This window comes from Pteronotus mesoamericanus, unplaced genomic scaffold (assembly GCF_021234165.1).
Source record: "Pteronotus mesoamericanus isolate MK-2021 breed Mesoamerican mustached bat unplaced genomic scaffold, CSHL_Meso_final contig_90, whole genome shotgun sequence".
Lineage (NCBI taxonomy): Eukaryota > Metazoa > Chordata > Mammalia > Chiroptera > Mormoopidae > Pteronotus > Pteronotus mesoamericanus.
The window spans coordinates 29,767,161-29,790,480 of record NW_026555277.1 but is presented as its reverse complement, the minus strand read 5'-3'; the positions used below and the strand labels follow the sequence as shown (position 1 = coordinate 29,790,480).

The 23,320-nt window shown below is 44.0% G+C and overlaps 1 protein-coding gene across 2 annotated transcripts in view; it reads left to right on the top strand.

Moving 5' to 3' along the window:
* The window catches only part of TRIM44 (tripartite motif containing 44), a 109,342-nt gene extending 89,462 nt beyond the window's left edge, over positions 1-19,880 (top strand). Inside the window, exon 6 of one of the 2 annotated variants that reach the window (XM_054585902.1) lies at positions 12,638-19,880. In XM_054585902.1, the coding sequence (XP_054441877.1) occupies positions 12,638-12,665 (28 nt within the window). In that variant the 3' untranslated portion in view covers positions 12,666-19,880. Of the gene's footprint in view, positions 1-5,132; positions 5,257-12,637 lie in introns of those variants that run through there. The other variant, XM_054585900.1, reaches the window with a different exon arrangement.
* The last annotated feature ends 3,440 nt before the right edge of the window (positions 19,881-23,320 follow it).

The following is a 23,320-nucleotide window of genomic DNA, read 5'->3' as shown; positions in this document are numbered from 1 at the left end:
CCTCCCTGCAGCCAGGTCACTGGAGGAAAGTCACAGACTGACTGTAGTTGTAGAAACGGAAAACATCTGGCTGTGCCTTTTTTGAAAAGAGCTTATTGGGATCCCCTATAGCAGGGAGAAAGTCTTCTAGTAATTGGTGTCCCAACTAGGGCTGGAGTCTGCCAAGGCCTAGGAAAACCTTTAGCAATCCGCAGGTCGCCCCCTGTGCCGCTGGTAACGAGGCATTCCCAGTACCTGGTGGGGTGCATGCGGCCAAGCTGACTTCCCACGCCCTCTCCTGCGCTGCCTTCGCTCATCACCGAGGCCCTTTGCCCAGGGTTGAAAGCAAGGGCCAGGCCCTGGTAGTAATTCCGGCTCAGCCGAGCTGTGGGACTCGGGATGTCGCCTCATTGCTCTGCCCCTCATTTCCTTCATCTGTAAAACAGAGTGTTAATGCTGTTACACAGGATGATTATTATGAACACGGAATGCAAAAATGACAGTGATTAGTTCTGTGCCCACCAAATAATAATAATAATAGCATGCATTTAACGAGTACTTCTATGTATCATTATCCTCATCTTACAGACGTGGAAACTTAGAGCCATCTCACCCAAGGTCAGACCGCTAACGTGTGCTGGAATGGAGTCTTGAAGCCGTGTCTCTGATTCTTTGTTGTGTGCTTTTTCCTCTGCCGCTGCCACCACATTAACTAAGCCAGCTCCCCCTCTTCTGCCTCCATCCTCAGCTGACGCTTCATCTGAGAGAAGGAGGGGAGCAATGGATAGGTATCCCTTTACTTCCATCTTGGCCCGGCTGTCTGGATACCATCCTCACGTTTCTCCCGCTGTGGACCATTAGGGTGAGGAGAGGAGGGTTAAAAGTTTTGGAATCCAAGCCTTGAGCACAGTTCACAGCTGGATTGAGCAGGCCTGGGAGCTGCTAAAAGTGCAGCTGTTTATAAGGAAGCCAGATGAGAACATTTCCTCCTGGAGGTGATTTTGTCCGTCAGGTTTCCTTGCCTGGGGAGGGCTGAACATGAACTTGTTTCTGCTTTGCCCTCAGTCATACAGAATTACTTGCTCATCACATGCATGCATTCTTTACCAATAAGGCTTAGTCATTTATGAGAGTAATCATTGCTTATGTACAGCATTTTAATCCACACCTGTTGCCCCTGGTGGTTATATGTACCTGGTGATTGCAGGGACAATTAGAAAAAAATATAGTCTGGGTTCACCTGTAGAAGTAAGCTGTTCATAAGATTACTGAGCAGTATCTCTAAGACCAGCAGGCTTCCCATTGTTTTCCTGGGATACCTTGGAGGTTTCTAGAACAGTAATATATTATGGGGTTGTTTTGATCATTTGCTTGTTCGTTCATTCAAAAAATATTTGTGGAGGCTTCACAGGTGCCAGGCACATTATCAGGTACTGGTGATGTAGTGGGCAACACAATAGTTAAAGACCCTTACCGTCTCAGAATAATTGTAGATAAGTTATCAGTACTGGGAAGCCAATACAACATTCTAATGTAATAGTGCAGGGGTGGGGTGGGTACTCTAGATTGCTTGGTCAGGGAAAGCCTCTGAGAAGGTGACATTGGAGCTGAGACATGAATGTTAAGAAGCCAGTCATTCTAAGCTGTGACGGGAAGAGCTTTTGAGACAGAACAGCACATGCAAAAGCCTTATGGCAAGAACATGCTCTGCTTATATGAGGGGCAGAAGTAAAGCCAGTGTGGTCAGGAGGTGGCACGAAATAGCTTAGAAAGGTAGGCAAGGGACAAATCATGTAGAGATTAGTGGGCCTTGGGCTTTATTCCAAGGTTATAGAAAGCCATTGAAGGATTTTTAAGTGGGGTGGTAACATAATCCGCTGTACATTTAAAAATGATGTCTCTGAATGGTGTTTGAAAATGAAACCATAGCAAAGTGAAGAGTAGAAGTAGGAAGTCGCCAGTCAAAAGACAAGTGCAGTAGTTCAGCAGGAGATGCGGGTGGCGGTGGAGAAGAGGAACGGACCAACATGGGCAGGCTGCGCAGTGGGGGTCTACGGAACCTGCCAGTGGGCCCAATGGGAGAGGGAGATGGTGCTTCTATGGTTTAGAGCAGAGTGGTTAGGACATATAAACCACTTAATATATTGCTGCTTTTCACTGTCATTATTAACAAATGGCCTATTATCAAACACCAAAGGAATAGGCTTGAGAAGGAATCGTAAGTGCGTTCAAATGACAGCCTAATGTCTCCAGTGCCTGTGTAGCAACAGTGTTGGCTCCTTTGTTAATAAACGGCATTCTTAGAGAAAATGGGGCTTGAAGGTTTGACGGAGGCTTCAGGAGCCAGAGATTCTGACTCTCAGTTCATCTCATGGTGCCATCAACTCCCTAGATGACTTTCAGACTCTTAGCTTTGATTTCTTCATGTGATGTCACTAAATGACTATAAAATGTACTGAGCATTTTCTACCTGCCAGTAGCATGCCAAGCACTCTGTGTACATTACTCCTCATTTAATCTTCCCAGAAACTCTTCCGGGTAGGTACTCAGTCGTATTCCAGTTCCAGGCAGGAACACTGAGCTCAGAATCCCACAGCTAGTAAATGGCAAAGCTGTGACATAAACCTAGTGTTGCTAACTCTTAAATCCACACCATAACCCTCTGCGATACAAGAAGTAACACTAGGTCTTGAGAGTTGGTAGGCTTCCAATTTCCAACTTGCTACAACTTCCAGACCTCAATTCAAGGTCATCATGGGACTCAAAGCTACTGAGAGCTAATCTGGGACACAATAAAAAAATAAAAAATAAAAAATAAATAAAAGCTTACCATCCATACAGAGATAAGAGATTAGTGTCAAGAGTATATTTATTGATCCTTTCTCCCTGTCCCTGTGGTAACTTGTAAGATACAGAAGCTGAAGCAACAGGCAATTTGAAGTCCAGCATTTTATTAAATCTTACGTTTAAGATTTCTGTGGAAGGAAACTGCTTGAAAGAGATTTGGTTTCCATTATTCACTTGCAAAATAAAAGATGAAACTGGGTCAAGTGGGTTTACTGAAGGTTCAGAAAGCAAGCAGGGAAGGTAAACAAACCCTAAGCTATTGTCTGCTTCTGAACCCCCAACCCCCGGAGTTGCCTGGGCCCTAATGGAGCCTTGGGAAGGCTCTCTTCAGCCCTCTCCACAGGCATGGGCAGTTATGAGAAACCCGTCAATGCTGGGGGAGGGGAAGGAGGTTGGGAAAGGCCAAAAGAAAGGCAGAGAAAATGGAAAACTTACTACGTCCCTGGTGTTTAACTCTTGGAATTCAACAGGGAACTGAGAAATAACATGAAAATTATTTCAGAGAGGAGAAACACCCCCCACCCCCCCACACACAATCTCCTCCCCACAGACACTCTGAAACTGCCCTAGGGTTGCGAGGGGAGATGGGCATCCTCATACCTGTGTGAGCCATGATTGTAAACGAGTATAAGATGGTTCCAGGAGGGCAGCTTAACAATAATACATCAAATCCCTTTAAAAGTACTGTATTTTGCTGTGTATACTGTGCATTTTTTGCTCAAATTTTTTAGGGAAAAATAAGGATGCACATTATACATGGGTATAATGATTACATACCACAGTGTAACCATGGATATGCTCATCCTGTATACAATATGCACAAAAACAGGGGTGTGCCTTATATGCAGCAAAATACGGTATAGGTCCTTTGATGGTTGGAGAACTATCTGATTTTAGGACTGGGATAGGAAATATACAAAAAATGAGCCTGGAGCATTTTGTAGTGCCAGAAAGTAAGGAAGTGCTAGCTAAAGCAAAGCACAGCAGAGGGGGCACCAAGGGGCCATAGGCCCCGAGGAGCTGACCAGAGGGGCTCCGGAAGGCCGAGCTGAACAAGTTGAGCAACAAAATAAAATAGTAGTGGGTTACAACCCAAAGTATAAAATAAATACCCATGAATCCATACTGATAAAAAAATAAATGACTGAATAAATAAGTAAATGAAGAAGAGACAAACCTCATGTTCAGAACAATTTCACATAATTTATGTAGATTTATCAACAATGAGGGGGAATATAACTCCTTGCTCCTTAGGTGTGGGTTGCTCATAGTGACTTCCTTCCACAGAGGTATGGGAAGAGGGCGAAAAAGTAGCTTTACAGAGGAAAACCTTAAAAACACTGCCTCAGCCAGGTGACCAAGGTCAGCATCAACAGTGCTAAGTCATACTGATAGCATTTGCCCTCAGTATGATGTGATGAGACTGTCACTTTATCTCTAGTTTTCTAAAGGCCCATAACTACGGCCTAATCATGAGCAAAACATTAGACAAATCCCAACTGAGGGACATTCTAAAAATACCTGATTGGTACTCCTCAAAACTGCCACCGGAATCAAAAACAAAGTCTGAAAAATTGTCATAGCCAAGAGGACCTAAGGACCCATGATGACTAAAAATAGTGTGATGTCTTGGGTGAAATCTGGAACAGAAAAAGGACATCAGGGAAAAACTAAGGAAATCCGAATAAAATGGAACTTCAGTTAATACTGATGTACCAATGTTGATTCATTGCAACAAATACTCTATACTAACACAAGATGTTAATAACAGAGGAAAGTAGCTGAGAACCCTCTGTACTATCTTTGTAATTCTTCTGTAAATCTAAACCTATTCTAAAAAATAAAGTTTATTTAATAAAAATCATGCCCTTTCACCCAGGAGTTTCCCTTCTGGGAACTTTTGGGGAGAAATAATTAAGGGTAAACCTAAAAATTCACCCACACAGATGTGTGTCTCAGAGGTGAATGAAAAGGTAGAAATAATTTGTGTCCAGCTAGTCTAGGTATAGTAGATCTATACAATTCAATCATGAGTCATAATCTTACAGAAATATTATTCTTGATAAGGAAGGTATTCATGGTTGCTAGTTGAGTGGAAAAGCAGACTATGAAAGTACCTGTGAATTGTATATTTTTATATATGCATAGAGGGCCATAGATAAATATATTTCAATGAGTTAATGTTGATAATCACTGCTGGATAACACCATAGATGTTTTTTCTTTTTATAGGAGCAATACTTTTTGTTACAGAAAGTACAGATCAGCAAAATGGAAAAACTTACTTTTTGAATTTTTTTTAAAAAGGTCTGGAAATGATTCCATTACAAATGCAGCAACAGTAGCAACAAAAGACTCAGTCCTAAAGAGAGACATTCTAAGAACAGATGGGACATAGACAAGTAAGCCCGCTGCCCGCTACTTCTGTTCTAGCCTCTCCCTGTAGAAGGCGCTGCCTGAACGGACCCGCCGGTACCTTCCCATCTTCCATAGAAACAGGCTGCCACACACACAGGCCCACATACCGGGGCAAGAACGGTAGCCACTTATAACAACAGCAGGCAACTTGCACGGTACATGGAGATGATCAAATTTGGTGCTGTGGTCCAACTGTGGACCACCAGGGACCCAAGCTTCTCTTAGAGGTGTCCCCATAGGTCTGCAAAGGCAGAGGCAGCTGTGAGGGCAAAGAGACCCAGTGTCTATACGTCCTTCTGTATTAACCCTAACCTTACCTGTCATTTTTTCATCTTCAAAAAGAACTTGCATGTACCTTCCATCTCACTGCAACAACCCTTAGAGGTAGGATATTTTTACCTAATTTTTAAAGTAAAATTGGGCTTCACAGAATATAAATGGCTGTCCCTTACTGGTGGAAACTGGTCAGAAGATACAGATTCACCTCTCACCTTTAACCCAAGTCCAGTTTCATTTCTGAGGATTCTGGAGTCCGCACAATCTAGATCTATTGCTTTTAAGTTATGTGCCTTGATTAAGTGATGGAGCTTCTCTCAGCCTCAGTTTTCTTATCTGTAAAATGGAGATAGTACCACCTATCCAAAAGCCACTGGTAGGGCTTGGCAAGATTGTGTATAAACGGGGGAACCCCAAAACACTGGAATTGTCTTTTGGAGGGCAGGCCCCTTGTACTACAGGCTTCCCCTGCTAGGTGAGTGTTCTAGGAACCCACCTGTGTCAGAGTACCAGCTGGAGGAATTGTGAGAGGCTGTGTTTGGCTTCAGTGAATTTTTTTGAAGGCTCTTTCAACATGTTTGCCCATTTCATGATGGGCGATTTACAAGCTCACCTCCCCAGACTGCACTGAGTGTTCAGCAGTTTTTAACCAAAAACAGCAGGACCCCCATGACCCCCATGTCCCCCATGCCCCACCCTCCCTATATACCTGATCTGTCCCCAAACAACATTTCTTTTGTTTCCCTGCATGAAAAAAGTCCTCAAAGGGAAACATTTTGCCAATTTGGGAGAGATGAAACAAAAAACATCAGAAGCACTAAAAGGCATCAAAATCCACAAGTTCAAAACTATTTGAGCAGTGAAAAAACATCTCAATAGGTGGACTGCATCAAATGGAGAGGGCTTTGAAGGCGACATAAGTATAAACATGTAAGAAGAAATACACAGTTTTTTATAAATAAATTCCAGCTTTGGGGGGGTCCTCCTTGCATGTGAATTACTTAGCACAGTGCATGAAATATTAAATCAGCCTTTGTAAATAGTAGTTATTATTGAAGGAGAAAAGGATAACATAGAATCGAGGGAGAAAACAGCCCCTCTTTCCGTCTCTCTTGTGATCTGAGGAGGAAGATGGAACAAGACTAAAGCCACCTTAGACTTTTTTTTAAGAAACATGATGAATTGGGAAATCATGGAGCTTTTTGTTCATACCAGAGCTTATTCTTGGGTCTGTAGTAGGTACTGATCGAGCAGTAATATTCATCAACCTGGTTTTGGGGCCCAGCCAGAAAAAGAGGTGAAAGAACTTGGAATGTCTAGGCCAGCCTTTAGATTGAATTGGAGAGGAATGGGAAAGAGAAAAATGTGCAGGAAGCAAGAGAGAAAACAGTAGAGGTGAGAGCTAATTAATTAGTCCAGCAAGTGTGTAAGTCAGAAAGGAGCTTAGCTCTTGTCTGGTTTGGAATTTTCCTAAATTTTACTTGTAATGCAAGGCATCCTAATTTCCTATTTGAGGAAGCTGGGTCCTAGTTACACAGTAAAGCCATGATTAGAGCTCTGAAGTCCTTGCACGTTTTTCTCAGTTAACCAGGATGAATTGAGCACATTTTACTTCATGTTACATTTATATCGCACTTCGTTCCTCAGGTGGTAGCCAAACATATAAGTTCTGATTCCCTATAGCTCAGTAACCCCCTCACTTTTAGCCCAGCCTGTTGGGGCAGGTGACATGGGCGATCCAGGTGGCAGCTCTGCTCTGTCCAGTGAAGTACATCGGGATCTGAGTGTGTGGCCCACACCCCGAGTTCAGCCGATCACATACTTGCTAGAACTGGGCAGCCACAGCCTCAGATGATGAATAGAGACTTTCCAATTAGCTTCTTGTATAATACCTGTGTGGCTTCATTCTTGGAGAGTACTAAATCTATCCTTTTGAATCTCAGCGGATTCTAGGCTTCCTCCCTGGTTGCTAGCCCTTAATTTCTCTATCCTCCTGAGTTGAATAATCCTTTTAGAGCAATAATTAATAAATAGCCAAAGATTTAGCAGATATGAGTGGTGCCAAATCAAATTAAGTTGTATTATATTCTCAGGAAGAGAAACTATTACGCTTGCAAGGTCAGAGTGCCTACTGTCTCATTTATTAACTTCCTCTTATAAGCCTCCACCTCCAGGGACAGAAGCTGAAAATCTGGCAGCCCGTCTGTATGGACCATCTAAAAAATCATCAGGCAGTGAAAGCCTCCTCTATCTCAATCATTTCGTCCGCAGGTATCTAGGGGCTGAATGTGACTAGAGTTTGTGGTCTGCCTATCACAATTCTTTCAGTTTCACAGGCACCACAACAAGACAAAAAGGATTCCTCATCAGTGTGCCCGACTGGCAGAAGGAACCCAGCATTCTGCTGCCCGGGACTCCCTAGTCCCTTTCTGTCCCTGTGACCCCTACCCCCAGCCAGCAAAGTGCTAAGTATCACACCGCGCTCCCAACTCTCAGTTCCTTTAGCTAAATTTTTTGTTTTTCTACCCCTAAAATAATTTAGAAAAAATTATGTGCCTCCTTGCTCATTTTTAAGTTAACTCCTGAAATTATATATCAAGTTTAGATAATGGGAAGGATGTGATTTCTGATGTATTTAGATAGTATGAGTTTGACATACATTTTTGTCAAAATTTTGGCACTGAAGAGTTAGCATATTAAATTTGTAGATAAAATTCACTTTATAATTGGCAAAGATGATTTTTATGGTCAAGCTATCCAGCCTAATTTGTCTTCCTTTCTGTCAGATACAACTCTGATTTTATTTTTCAGTTCAAATCTATATATAAGTACACACCTCATGACAACCATCTCACTTAAGAAATATGAATTCTTAGTCTATGGATAGACAGATAAGGACATAGTACCTTGCAAAGAGTTCATTGCCTGGATGAAATGAGGGAGTGCTTCCGTTGCTATTTCTTGCCCTGCGCTCATAGGATCCCTCTCAGAAGCAAAGCATTCTAAAATTGTCCCATAGTGAGAGCAGGAAGGTGAGAGGTATGCATTTCTTTTTGACAAGTGGGAGTGAGGTGATTATACAACTGGGAGTGGCTACAGAGAGAATCTCTGGGTCACAGGCATGTTCTTAGAAATGTCTGTTTTAAGAAAGACTATATACGGAAGTTAAGGATCTAGACATTTATTTTCTTAAAATTACCCATGCTTAGCCCTGACTGGTGTGGTTCAATGGATAGGGCAGCATCCTGCAAACCAAAAGGTCACAGGTTCCATTTCCAGTCTGGGAACATCTGCTTAAAAAAAAAAAAATCTACCCATGCCCAAATACCCCATGGCAAGTCATGTACCACAAGAGTATGTGTTACCCAAGGTTTACGCCACTGCTTTTAGATCCAACAGCACCCTCAAACTAGATCTGTCTATGACTAAGGCCAGCCAACCCAGGCTTTGTTCATTACTTATCCTCACCAGCGTCTGACAAAGGCCAACTTTTCTAGAGACCTGTCAAGTAGAAGGGTCAGAAACATAGAACTATTCATATTTCTATTCAATACCTGTATTTCATTATGTCTAGATTTATCAAAACAACAACAACAACTCTCCAAGCAAGCAAAGGACACTGTTGCTCTCCAGACATTTGAAGAGCATTTGGGAAGAGGAACATACTTGCTCTAGAATGTAATGTTTCAGGTGCCAAAGCTAGGGACATCGAGGGAAGTTAGGAGGAGGCAGGTGTTGATTCGGGACAGGATGGAAGGTGGGTCAAAGAAGGTAGCCAGCATTTCTAATCATTTACATTGCATAAAATACATAAAACTTTCACAATAACCCTGTCAGATAGTATTACCATGAGAAAACTGAGACTAAGGGAGGTTGAGTAACTCACCCAAGGTCCCACAGCTCAGTAGTGCCTTAAACAGGGCACTACATCAAGGACTTAAACCGAGGTCAGGCTGGTGACTTGAAAGCAATTGTATAACGCTGCCTGTCCCATTGGTGGACACCTACTACAGCTGGGCTGTCTCTCTAACAGCCTTAGTTCATTCTCAAAACAGACATTAAAAAGAATTTCAATAACCTGCTTACCACTCCCATTGTAAATCAAAGTGTGACTGGTAAGTGCTTCAGAGGAGGGTGACAAATGGCTGAGGTGGAAGCCTGGTTACTTCCCTGGGAGGAGGTAGAGACTTATAGACTATTTAAGATAAAATCTGATGAACACAGGCCAGCTTCCATACAAAGTGAAGAAGAAGCTTTCAGGAGATGGTATCTCACACTAATTATATCGTTAACCCTCCAGGAGAAGCCACACACAACGTAAGCAGAGCTCTATGTTTCAGATTCAGTTTAGATCCTTTTTCTTTTTCATTATTGTGAAAAACAGGTTATTAATTAATTATGAAAACAACTGTGCTTTTTCTGAAGTTGCTATTCTGGAAAGAAAACCCCTCTTTCTCTCTCTGTCTCTGTATGTCCATCTCTGTCGATCTCTGTCTCTCCCACTGAGCAGGTAAAGTCCAGGCGTGCGACTACTGTCTGTCTTACTCAGTGCTGTGCCAGCGCCATGCCTGACACACAGCAGACTGTCAATAACACTTAGAAAATGAAAGAATCAATCAGTGATATGCCAGAATCCCAAGGTCTCATGCTTTTAAACTGCGAGATGGACTATATCTTTCAGACCCAAGAACAGACCTCTTTTAGGGTAATGAGAAAAGATTGTATCCATCATGGCTTCTGACCTTTTCCCCAAGCCAACTCTAAAAGTCTTATGGTAAAAAACCTGGCAACTCAAAAAGAACTTACTTATAATTTCATTATACTCATTTGAGGGAGAGGTTGTTGACCTCTTTATGAATATGATGAAAATTATTGCCCCTCTCAGACAAAGGGATACACAGACAAAATTTTGTATACAATTTCAGTGAGTTCATGAACCCTCTAAACTATGCATTTCAATGAAGAATGCTGAAAAATGAATGGCAGTTAAGGAAAGGGCACAGCCACCATGCTAGACCTCCCATATTTGAAGGAAAATTGACAAGAGAACAGTAAGAGCTGGCTTTGGATGTAATGCCAAGGGGGGGAATACGATGCCGGTCCCAACTGTGCCTTGACTCTGGTGAGAAGCTTACATAAAAGACCTTTTGTTCCCTTTGGGACAGATGTCACCAAACACGTGGCTCCTTAATGACAGCTCACTGCCCAGCCCTTCCTAGCATGCTCCCTTCATTCCGTGACCGGACTGCAGTCAGGAATAGGGAATGCAGAGGGCAGAGTTCTGGAGAGTGAAGGTTGCTGAGCTGGTTCTTTTGGCTCCTAGAGTTCACTTTCCTCAACGTCAGGCTCTGTGTCTTGAAATATTTTCACCCTTAGCAGAAGTACTATAGGTTAGCGGCCTAGGACAGCGATTGTTAATGTTTTTTATCTCATGGCACACATAAACTAATTACTAAAATTCTGAGACACACCAAAATACATATTTTTTTTTTGCCAGTCTGACAAAAAAAAAAAAGGTATAATTTTGATTCATTCATACCAGACAGCTATTTATGTGTTGGCTGTTGTCATTTTGTTATTTGACAATGTAAGGGGAGAGAGGTCAGTGCTCCTGACAACATAGTCAGGTACTGCATGTTTCAAAAATTCTTGCGGCACCCTAGTTGAGAATCACTGGCCTGGGGTGTTTTTCCTTAAAGCCTTTCCCAAATGGATGTAAAAGAGCACAGATTTAAAGTAGACATAGATAATCCCTTGTGAGATAAAAATGTCTAGGTTATAACTGGGAGCTGGTACACCCTAGGTCGTTCTTCCTTCCTTAGTTCCTGTCTCTACTTTAAACTCTATCCAGAGAACACAGACCTTACTTATGTGATCGAGGATTTTACATCTCTCAGAGCTTCACTTTCTCCATAAAGAAAATGGCATGATAAAAATAATAGTCCCTATATCCTAGGGTTGTTTGGGGGAGTGACAGAATGGGTGAGGAGCCCTTAGCTCAGTGCCCCTGGCACCCAGTAAGCACCCCGGAAGCACCCCACCCAGTTGGCTCTTGTTAGGATTTTGACTGTGACCGCCAGAAGTGCAGAAGGAGACACTGGGCAAGTTTGCTGCTTCGGCCCTTTTTAGTGTTCTTGCTCCTGTGCCTTTTCTTTTTCTGGCCCTGCCTTCTTGGCCCAGTCCCTACATGAACATTGTTCTGTCTGAGCACCAAGCCAGGGAGGCTCTGACCCCGAGCAGCCAAGCTCCCAGCCATCCTCTGGGACTCACTGCCCATTTCTTGGCCACTGAACTACCCCTGACATCTAGGATCCTCTGATCAGGGCAGTAACAGCTGACTATTCCTTCCTTTCAACTGCCTCCCTCCCTTCCTGTTGATTTGCTTCTCGCTCACTTTTAAAAACAACTATTTATTGAACACTTCTATGTGCCTAGCACAATATCAGTGCTAGATAAATAGTAGTTAATAAAATAGACAATATTGCTACTCTTTTGTGCTCTAGTGGGTGGTAGACAGGAGAGTAAATAGCAAACACTTTACAGGATGTGATAAGGGCTATATGACATATGATGAAGAATAATTAGGGGGTTCTACTTAGACACAGTCCCTTCTCTGAAGAGATGACATTTGACTCCAGTGACTGTCCCCATGGCATGAATAGAAACCTTTGGCATTATTCCAAGTGAGGAGTACAGAATGATAGTTTCCTTTTTGTTTTTCTCTCCTAACAACAGGTGGCTTAAGGCTTAGGGGATGTCCAACTCCTGATTTTTAGCAGAAATGTATTTTGTCACACAAGTTAAAAAATATAACCCACACCTGCTCATTTAAATAGCTCTTCACTTACTATGTACCAGGCTCTGTGTATTTTGCATGTATTATCTTACTTAATCCTCCAAGAAAGTAGGTTTTATTATCCTCATTTTGCCTGTAGTGAAATAAATCAGAACTTAGAGAGGTCGGCACTTTGCCGTGGCCACAGTGCGGCGCCCAGCAGTGGTGGGTTTGGACCGGAACCCAGAGATATCTGGCAGCACAGCCTTGCCTTCAACCAGTAGACTAGGTTACCTCCCTTCCTGTGATGTCTGAGCTCACTCGGTTCTCCTTTCCTTCACAGCGGTGCCAGTGAAGAAGAGGACACATGAAGGCTTGCCATCCCCAGTGGAAAATCATTCCTTCCCCTTGTGTGTATGTGACAGCGTGTACGTAACAGCTTCTGATTTCTGTGAAAGCTGCCCAGCAACAAATGTCCTCCCATCGGATACGTCCCCAGATCCACAGCAGGCGCATGTCTCTCCAAGGGATGACCAGTTTTATGCTTGCTGACTGTGTGCTTCTCATCCTTTTGTTGTGGTAGGTCAAGGAAAAGCACCCCTTTGATCCACTGAGAGCAATTAAGAAGGGTCCTTGAGGTAATCCCTCATTGGCTGCTTTGAACTTACTCAGGAAAGCCAGCCCCTGTAATGTCAGATACCCAAACAGTATCTCCTCATTAGGAAGGATCTGGAATAATCTTGAAGGGCAGTCAGAATATTCTTCCCTACCTGCTAATAAAACCCCACTTTATTCATATTGAAGCATGAAACAAAGAAGGGCAAAGTAGGGCTGAACACACATATGTGTCTCTAAAAGTCCCCGTGTACATTTGCGAAAATGTGATTTCATGAAATAAGATGGATGGCCTGAAAACAGAGCTGGAGAAAGAGTTAAAATTTAGGAACATATAGAGATATTTTTAGTACGTCAGGTTTTCCAAGACTTCAGATTCATAATTCAGTACTGTAGAAATGAAAAAAAAAAATGAGGAGGTAGAAAGGCAATGACCTTAAAAAAAAGAAAGGACCAAAGAGATCTGATCAAAAGTTGAAATCAGTGTTTCTGAACTCAAATTGCCTGAGTTTCCAAAATGGTCACTGAAGGATCTGATGAAACCTGAATTATTTGGGTGAATTCTTCAGGTTTTATGAATCTTGCCACGTGAAAGGCTGGAACATATATTACCAAGTGGGAATTTTCAATATAGGTTTTGGCTCCTCCTCCCCTTGCTTAGCTTCACTTGGCTTACCTGCGGTATGGGGAGGCTCCTCGGCACTTGCGATGTGCTGAGCGGGCCCGAGCTTCGTCTCTCAGCGACGTCCCTGCCAGACTCCAGCTAGATCCCCTTCCCACGGCACTCTGAACTAGCAAGTCTTCAGGCCCTCTCCCCTCCCGGCTCTGTCCCCTGTAGTAACATGAGCAGAGACACATCATGGCTGGACTTCGGGCCTCTCCCCACCCCCAAATCACGTTTCCTTACAACCGGGTTTTTCTGCTCACATGAGCAGTGATGCCCTGGGAAATACCAAACTGCAAGCTAAAACCCCTGCATCTTCTGAAACATCAGTTTTACTGAACAAATAGTTTGTAGTCAGGGGATGACCTTATTTTTAGATAAAACAAACAGTTATATTAGGAAACAGATTGCACATACACATCAACGCAGCTAAGATAAAATGGGAGACCTCACAGGTAATTCTTATCTGCAAGTGGGGGCATGCCCTCCCTCTGCTCTGGCTTTAGTGGTATTGGGTGTTCACTTCGGAGAAGTACAATTGGATCTGTATCCTAACGGCCTTGGGGTTGCTGCTGACTCAGGGCCTGGCCTCCTCCTGTCTCTGAGGCAGAACCAGAGGAGCCTGCTCCAGAGGAGATCCTTCTCGTCCTGCCCGCCTGCCTGCCTACGACCCCTGTACCTAGCACAGAGCTTTAGGGCCAGCTGATTTGTGTGTGTGCAGTATGGTTTTGAGGCAGAAATGATACTTACTGTAGGAATCCTATTTATATAATTGTTCAGTTCTGTGCATGCTGTTAAATGATCATTCCTTTGATGCCAGGAAGCTACCCGGGATATATATTTCTGGGTTAGGACCATCCTAGCTCACCATATACGTCAGGGCTTATTTATAAATTTGAGAGGAGTTTGGGCTGTTAAGGAAAGAAGGTGTTTTTCTCTCAAACTGGTAGCCAGCCAGTGGCCAAGACAATTCCGGTGCTTTACCTACCTGCCTGCAAAGGCTGGACAACCCGGCGTCCCACGAATTACAGCTCCCAGCCCTGCCCAACAAAGCTGCCCTTAAGGAAGACCTAATGGCCACTCTGAAAATAAGATGTTAAACACCAGAAGATTTAGAAGACTTTAGGATTTGGAAGCTTGTGTTATCTTTCCCAAATAATTATTTTTAATCCCTAAATAGTAGCCTTGTCTTAGCAATGGAAAGCTCATTGGCCTCTCCACACTTGATCACATGTTATTACTTTAAATCCGTATTTGGGAAATGCAAGCATTTATGCAGTGGATGTGAACGGAAATATTAAAAATACACACCTACCTGTCTCAATAAATCATATCCCTGTAGCCCTCAAGGAAAGCACTTTTGCTTTTACCGAGAAAGGATTTCAGACTTGCTGTATGGGTTCCCGCCGTCTCCAGCACCTGATAAAACTTTAACCAGGTGAGCGTTAAACACAGCGCAGCGCCCCGCCCAGCTCCTGAGTTCTTGCCGGCAGCTCGTCTGTGTGAGGACTGGGATGCTTCCCGTAGCGGCAGCAGCGTCCCCTAGACCAGCGCTGCCACTCAGCCTTACACCCCGGCATGATGAGGCTCCCCCCCTGCCAGGTCAGCACAGGCTGTGCTCAGAGGTGCGTCCTGACTGGCTGCAGGCAGTTGCAGAAGTCCCTGGGGACACGCCATCAGGGGAGGCAGGTAACGAGTGCCCTTGGAATGAGTTGGATCTGAACACCAGTCCCTGGCTGCCTTCCACACACTGGGTGTCTGGAGGCCGAGAAGGTCTTGGGGTTGTTTTTTTTATTATTTGTTTTTTGATATCATTACATTCAGGGTAATTCCAAGAAATGCTTGGCGTCTCAGCTCTGACAACCAAGAAGGGAAATAGCCTTTATTGAGGACTAACTGTGAACCAGGCCCTGTACCAGGCCTGCATTCTCAGATGATAAAACTGATTTGGGATTGGAAGAGTCACTTACCTTGACTTACACAGCTAGGAAATACTGGAGCTGGATTTTGAACCCTGTTCTCCCTAACTCATTGGCCCATGGTGCGTCTAAATACAGAGGGAGAAAAAGAGGTCCGGTTCCCCCTACAGTCCAGCTGTCCCACTTTATGAATCTTGTTCCAAAATGACATTTCATGGGTGTAGACTGGGTTCAAAAATGGCAGCAAAGTAGCCCTATGCTTCCACTTTAGCAGATGCATTACATACACATGGCTGATTTCAGACGTCCCCCAGGAGTTAGGGGAGCCTTTCCTTTTTGGTGCCACCCCCCATAAATAAAGCATTTCTGGGCCTTCAGGAGTACAGAACTTTTCAGCAATAGTCAAGGAGAAGGGTGTCAGCTCTCCAGCCTTACTGGAAAATGCCCGCCGTTGTACTCTTGCAGGAAAGGGTCTTTACATCTTAGCAAACTTAGCCAGTTCTGAGGCAATTTAGAGTTCAGTGAATCTAAACTTTCTTGCTGATACCTGATATGTGTGTGTACATAAATGAGACACATACACACCACACACACTCTAACACACAGTTTAAGAACTAAAGGAAAATCAAAGCAGCCCCTCATTATTTTTCATACCACTGCAAAGGTTGCTACCAGCCCTGATTACAAGCGTCACCAGATAATCGGAGCTTAGAGGCTTACAAGATGCTAACGAGAAGAGCAACTCCTTGGCAAAAGCTGTCAGATCCTAAAGCACTGAGCCAAGGGTGAGGGCGCCAAAGGAAATGCTCAGCAGCCCTCCTCCAGGTCGTCTAACAAAATGGGAAAGTGGGGCGCCCAGCCGCCCTGGTGCCCTGAGCCTGACCCGCCAGGCTGGCCTGAGACACCGCTGCAGAAGTCGCAGCCTGTGGTCATGGCAGGGCCTAGGAGCCCCCTTCCCACCTAGAAATACTCTGCCAATACCTGAAATTTCACACACACATAATGGCTGTTCAGTACTGGCTTTCTGATAAGAAAATCAGTTGCATGTCTCCCGTGTGCCTAGCTCATCTGGAATTTTCTGTTTAAAAGACAAACCTCATTACGGATGGATTCCGCCCAGCCCTAAGAGAAAAAGGCGGCCCACAGGGGAGACTGCTCGTCTCATTGCCTTTACCGGGCATGTTTGTGAGCCCCCACTTCAGCCTATTCCAAGCACTACGAGCCCCAGGCAGCTCCTGCCCCTCTGGGGGCCTGCGCGGCAAAACAGTGTATCATTTGGCACAGAGAACACACCAGAAACAGGCATCAGAGCAAGAAAATGGAAATAAATTAAGACAGTTGTAAGTATACTGGTGCAAAAAAAAAAAAAAAAGCCACAGAGCCCATGCCAGGCTTGATACGACCTTGAGGGGACAATAGATTTATACTTAATGGGAATGAAACCTGATTAGTCTTTCCGCAGGGACAGGCCACCCCGCGGGGGCGGGGAGGGCCAGTGCGCCCATGTCCTCGGCCTGTTCTCCTGTGCGGTCGGAGTCCCTCCTTAGTCACCTTCCCCTTTTGCCCTTTACATTAAACAAGGGAACACTCCGTCTTTCAAGGGAACTACACATTTGAGTTAATGTTTCAGTATATCATCTTCATACTGTAAATTATTTTGTAAGAGAGATTTACCGCTATCCCAGGATGTTTGGACTCAGCGCCCCTGTGCATTTGGAAATCAATAAACTATTACTGGAAATACCATTTGTCTCTCAGAGTTGGGCACAATGGACCCTGCTAGGTGTAAATATTAATGATAGTCTGCATTCTTAGCTGTGGTAATGCTGGGGGTGATGGTGTTTTGGTTATTAGATGGGGGAGACTCATTTACTCCTGATCTCTCTGGAGTGGCTTAGGAGATCTCTGGGAAGTGGCAAAAGGACAGACGAAGTCATTATTATTTAGAAATATGTTGATATGTTTTCTTCTCAATGTAAAATGATCCATGCCTCGGTTAAATATTCTGAGGAAAGTAGATTATAACCTAAAGAATACTTGGTCCTGAAGGACATTTTTAAATAACAAAGCCTTACAATTTGGATTACCAGGGGTTAAGTCAAACTTTAATTTTTACTGTATTTTCTAGGGGGAGAAAACCTTCATACAGTAAATTATAGTTAGGCCAGCAAAGTCACTTTTGTAGAAACTTAGAAATGCACATTGATGCCATTGCTGAAGAAATAGGATTAAGTTGTAAGTGAAGCAATTCCAGTCCAATTTGTAATATTAGGACCAGAGGTTGCATTGAAACCAAGTCATATACTCAGAGGCGAAGTGAAAACCCAAGACAGTAGATAGTGTGAATCAGAAATTACAAGTCTTGCCTAAAGGCATTAAAGTTCAGTTTTTTTAAATCCAACCTAAAACCCATCAGCAGGTGTGCCTGGCGGAGCTGCAATCTATGAACCCTGCTCTAAATTTCCTTTTAACAAATTTGTGTCTATCAGACTCAATTAGTTAGCTGGGGACAGTGTGAACTTCGGGAAAATTATCCGAGAGAGGGAGATGGGTCAGCCACTCAAGGTCACCCAATGAGCCGCGCTAATAAAACCAGGACAGCAGACTCTCTGTCTCCTATAGCAATCACGAGGCCCTACCTCCTCTTCCCTGGCTACTGAGGACACTTCTGCCTGGCGGGGTGGAATTGCCAAGCACTGGAGCACTTGGGAGTCTCAGAGTTTTAATAAGCCACAATGTCTTTGGGGGGTTTTCTTCCCTACTTCCTGGTGCAGGATCTCACCGCCACGTCCCATTGCCCCAGCCCTTGCTTCTTTTACTGCCTTCCCCTCTGAAAGCTACAACTCTTTGTTTCATTGATCTTTGCTTGGTCCAGCTTACAGGTGGCCCCATTTCCTTTACACTCATTAAAGGGTGAAATTGCAGCTTGTCTGGAACATCTCCTGGCCTTAACAAGGCACCAGAGGCAGATAATACCCAGCAGAAAGTCAGGCTGCCAGTCTTAATACGGGAAGAAGATGTCACAGAAAAGAAAAAAAAACCTAAAGGCTGCTTCAAGTTAATAACTGGCTTACTGAGTATCTGTACTTATTAAAGTCTCCAGGTTAAAGTCATTTATTTTGTTAATAGTAATAGCTACCATTTCAGTGAGCTTTTTCTTTAGGCCAGGTACCATTCTAGTTGCTTTCACATTATCTTATTTAATTCTCACAGCACTAATATTATCATCCCTTACTTTATTGCTCAGGAATCAGACTCAGAGAGTTAAATACTATACTGTGTCCAAGGTCACGCCCTAATAAATGGGAAGCCAGGATTTAAACCCAGGTCTAGCAGACTTCCCACCCCTGCCATTAATCCCTCCTAGCGGCACCTTGTACCGGTGATACCATCACCGCCCCATCTCCATACACAGGTGTAGCATGGCCTTGTGGGAAAGGAATTTGCCCTTTCTTAGGCTTTGCTTTGGGCAGTCTGCAAAGTACAGTGTCTTGTGAGGGAAGGAGGGCCAAGGGTAACAGTGAAGTCCTCTTCTGACCTGAGACTGCACTTTTAGAAGGAGAAACTATTACACTTGCTTTATCTTCTTTATTCCAAGGTCATTAATAATGAAACCACCAGGAAAGGCAAAGCCATGGTTTCTCTTGCCATAGACTTGGAATCCCAAAAGTCAGCCAGCTCTGACACTCCGTCTATAATTTAACATCTTGAAGTTGTCTTCAGCAGCTTGGTAGTGGGCCAGCTTTGTATTATTGGAAAGGGGCCGAACAAGGAGCTTGTCTGTTTTATAGTCATTTGCTGAGCTCAGCCACCATGGCCACAGTGTACCATGTATCTGACAAAAATGGCCCACAACCTTCATTTTTACCTTGGGCTCAGCCACCTGTCAGTTTCACCTTATCCCTGTTTCCAGAACATGAAATCCAAACACATGGCTTGACAATGAGTAATTGAGACAGAACTAGGAAAATCTAGAACCGCTGCTGGACCCATTCAAAAATGACAGAACTAGGAACTAAGCAAACAAGGTTTCTGACAGTTGGAATAAATGTTTGGAAGCAAACAGAAGAGAAAGGTCATACATCTACACGTAAAGCACCCACTTAGAACCTATTTATTCCTACTTCACACATAATTCTAGATGTTTGATATCTGGTTTCCAAGCCCACAGCCGATTACATTTAAGGGTGAGAAACAGACTTCCAGAGGAAACTTAGGTCAAGAAGGAAAAAGAGCTGTAATAGAGAAGACAAAAAAAATTTAAGCAGACTGCAGAGCTCAAAAAGCAGTGTTTGGGGTGGGCATGAAGTGCCAAAACAGCTCTGTACCCATCTCGGTTCCTCAAAGCATCCTTGTATCATTGGACAGCATAATTATATTCAAAATGATGGGCCTGATTATCTAAAGAAACTAAATTATACTCAGAAGACAATTTGTACATATCAAACATTTTAGAAATATATCACAACAGTAAAAAAAAAAAAAATCACCTTTAAGGGGTTAAAAGGAATAAACCCCTGCCTATCCTAAATAAAACAAAAAAATCCCCTACCTGAGGTTTCATTGTCCCCTGAGCCTGTTGTGTTTAAAGTGTTTTTTTCATAGCTTTATAAGTGACTTTCATGCCACAGTGCTTTTCATATAGTGGCATGAACAATGGAAGTGCCAAGTTTCGAATGTGATGAATAAAACCAATAACCAGAATACAGGTCAAACTCTGTTACAACAAGTACTGCCACTATAAAAATCATTTAAGCCTCCATGTTATCTCTCAGCCCCCATCAATTGCCCACTTATTTCAAGCAATAATCATTACAACAAAATTGGAGTATAATAAAAAGAAACTGGACCCTCACCACAAGTTGGGTGTAACACTATTTAACTCCTAATAAGAGATTCTCACTTGCATTTCTCCAGTTCTTTGCTGCAAGAAGAACAAACATTATGTAGACATAATAGCAGCCTGGGAAGCTTGGTGTTTAGTAGTTGTTGCTAGGAGAAGGAAGAATTCAGGAGCAAAGGACACACGGGGTTGTGTGGCAAACCCTCACTAGGGAATTTGGTCTCCAGGGCCACTTTTGACCTTGATCCACGTTGGAGCCAACAACCACAGAGCTGCTGGCTTCTAATAGTGATGTAATGCATATATTAAGCCCCGGAATGAAGACATGATTCATTTCCCATGGATCACTGAGCACTTTGTGGCAACCTGGCCTGCTCTGATGACCCTAAGATAAAGAAACCATGAAACATGTGACTGGGACTCTCCTTTGTCCCTGACGCACTGCTTCCAGCACTGCATGTCTGTCAAAGCACAGGCCACGCGCATTCTATATAGAAATGATCTAAGTTAATCAACTGCCTTCCATTCTGTACACAGACAAGGAGTTTTCCATGCCTTTTTATCTTTTGCTGGTACTAATGATGAGTTGTGTCATTGGCTACAACGTTTTGTTTTTTTTTTTCATTCTTTTCTTTCCTCCCTCCCTTCCTTCCTTCTTCTCTTTTTCATAAATATTTTTTTAGAACTAAATTGCAACCAACATTCTGTAACATCCCTAGCAGCAGAAGGGATTAAATCATTATTCTCTTCTAAATAGTTTAATCAGTAATAGGAAAAGGAGGGTGAAGAGACAGGGAAAGCATCCACCTTTTCCTGATGATAATGTCTGGCTTAGACCCCAGATTCACCTCACAGTCCAAAGAAGTTCATGAATTCTGGGCCCTGCCCAGCCGGAGGGGGCGGGCAGTACCCTTTCCTACCTCAGGGCGAGATGAACAGCCTGCCGAAGCCACGCTGTTGCAGAGCACGTTCGCCGCTGCCGCCTGCCTCCCCAGCCAGAGCGCAGTTAAACCTTCCCCTGTCACCCATCAGGCAAGCAGGTTAAGAAGAGCTCGAACGCTTTGCTTGGTCCTTGAAGACACTGAGTCCAGCGGTAGTTCTCCGGCTGGAGGGTGGCCATTTGCTGCCCCACCGTTTTCACTAGGACATCTGGAGACTGCAGGCAGGTGTTAACTGGAAGTAACCTTTCTGTATTTGCTTTCTCTCCACACATTGGGGCTCCCGGGACCTTTCAGACCCAGCCGGATGGCCATATGGAAGTCACTAGGATAGAGGAGCAAGATCACTCCTTGGCTGGGGGGGGTGGTGATGGTGGCAGTGGTGTTGGTGGCGAGGTTGTGGGTGGAGATGATGCTGAAGAACCCATGAATAACAATAAAAATGGGCATTTCCGCAGTACTTAAACCAATTTCCCATTCGCTAACAAGTGGGTTCTGATCTATTTGCCCCAAACTTCCTATTTTTTTTTTAGAAGATACTGTCCTGTCTAATCAAACCAGGACTTCCTTTCTGAGCTTGTGGCCTGTTAATTTACCCAAAACTAGATTGCCTGTGAAGCCCCCTGCCCCACCCCTGGCATAAGGACAAGGCATGTGGAGGAAGAACTAGTTCACCTCAGGGCCCCCTCCTGCGTGTGGTTAAGTGGTGTAAAGAAGCCAAGATTTCCAGAAGTGTCTGTCTTTTGGTGAGAAAATCCATCCAGAGTGTTTATGCCCCTCTTGATAGCCAAGGCACGGGCTTTGTTTTATGTCGTGCTACCAAGGGGAGTCGCCGCCCTCAGAAAAGACAATTGCGCGATGACTTACTTCCTAGCAGTTGCTGGAAGTCTCACGAGGTCGTGCGTAATTGCTACATTTCTTCAGGCCTGGCACATTGTCAACTGGCAAAATTGCAGAGCAAATAAGATACCTGGCCTAGTTCACAAGGCAGCCAGGAGTGATCCAGAGTTCAGGCCTCCCCTCGCCTTTCATCCTCCAGCTCCTTTCTCTCCTCCCCCGCTCCTCTTCTTCCGGTCTCTCCATCTGGAAACCATGGGCCTCATGGATTCCAGGCACAAATTCTCAGATTTCAGATGTTTGGGAAATTTCTCTGCTTGGGTCATTCTTCAAGAGTAAGAGAATTCAGTTTGGGCGGAAAAACAGCTGAGATCCTTCCACAAAAGAGAAAATAAATAAGGTGTGGTGTGTATCCATTCCCCCGCCAGCTCAGCTCCAAACCCACACACAATGTCTAACTTCAGAAAAAACATTGAGATCCCGCTGGGAGGGAACAGATTGGAGAAACAAAATCTCCACTCGTAAAAAATGTACGCTTCTCCCTTCCGAGGTACACACACAACTGGCATCAGATAACACAAATGGAACTGACTTGGCATGTTTTGCCGGGGGAGCGGGAGGTCTCTGGAGGACAGACCTAGGAGCAAGGGAATGAGGTGAAAAGTCAAATTTAGCCTACGTTGTTAGGGAGAGGCTCTTCGCATTGTGAACCACTTAACCTCAGTGTTGCGTCTCCAGGAAAAAGCAATGTGTGGTCTTCCATCTAGAAAATGGAATGACCTCGCTCCTGATTCCGGGTTTTAGAAGCGGACAGACTTAGTTCTAGTACCAGCTCTGTCCTTAACTATGTCTGAGGAATTAAATGGACACCTGGTTCTACAGGGCTTAGGACAGTGTCTGCCACATAGGAAGCACTTGGCAGGAAGTAGCTGATGATTACTATTCATTGCGAGGGCCATCACTCACCACAATGGAGCCCTGTTAGGATGGGTGGAGCCTACCCTTACCCTGCTCTGCACTGACTGGCTTCTCTGCTCAGCCTCTACTTCCTCCCCAGGACTGCTTCATAATCCTCTCTACGACACCCATCCAATTACACTTTTATATCAATTATAAGTACCTCACGTGTGTGTATTACTTGTTCATACAGTTACTGTCTGTACCTCTTTGAAGGTTGCACTGTTTGTTCATTACTGTATTACCAATGCTG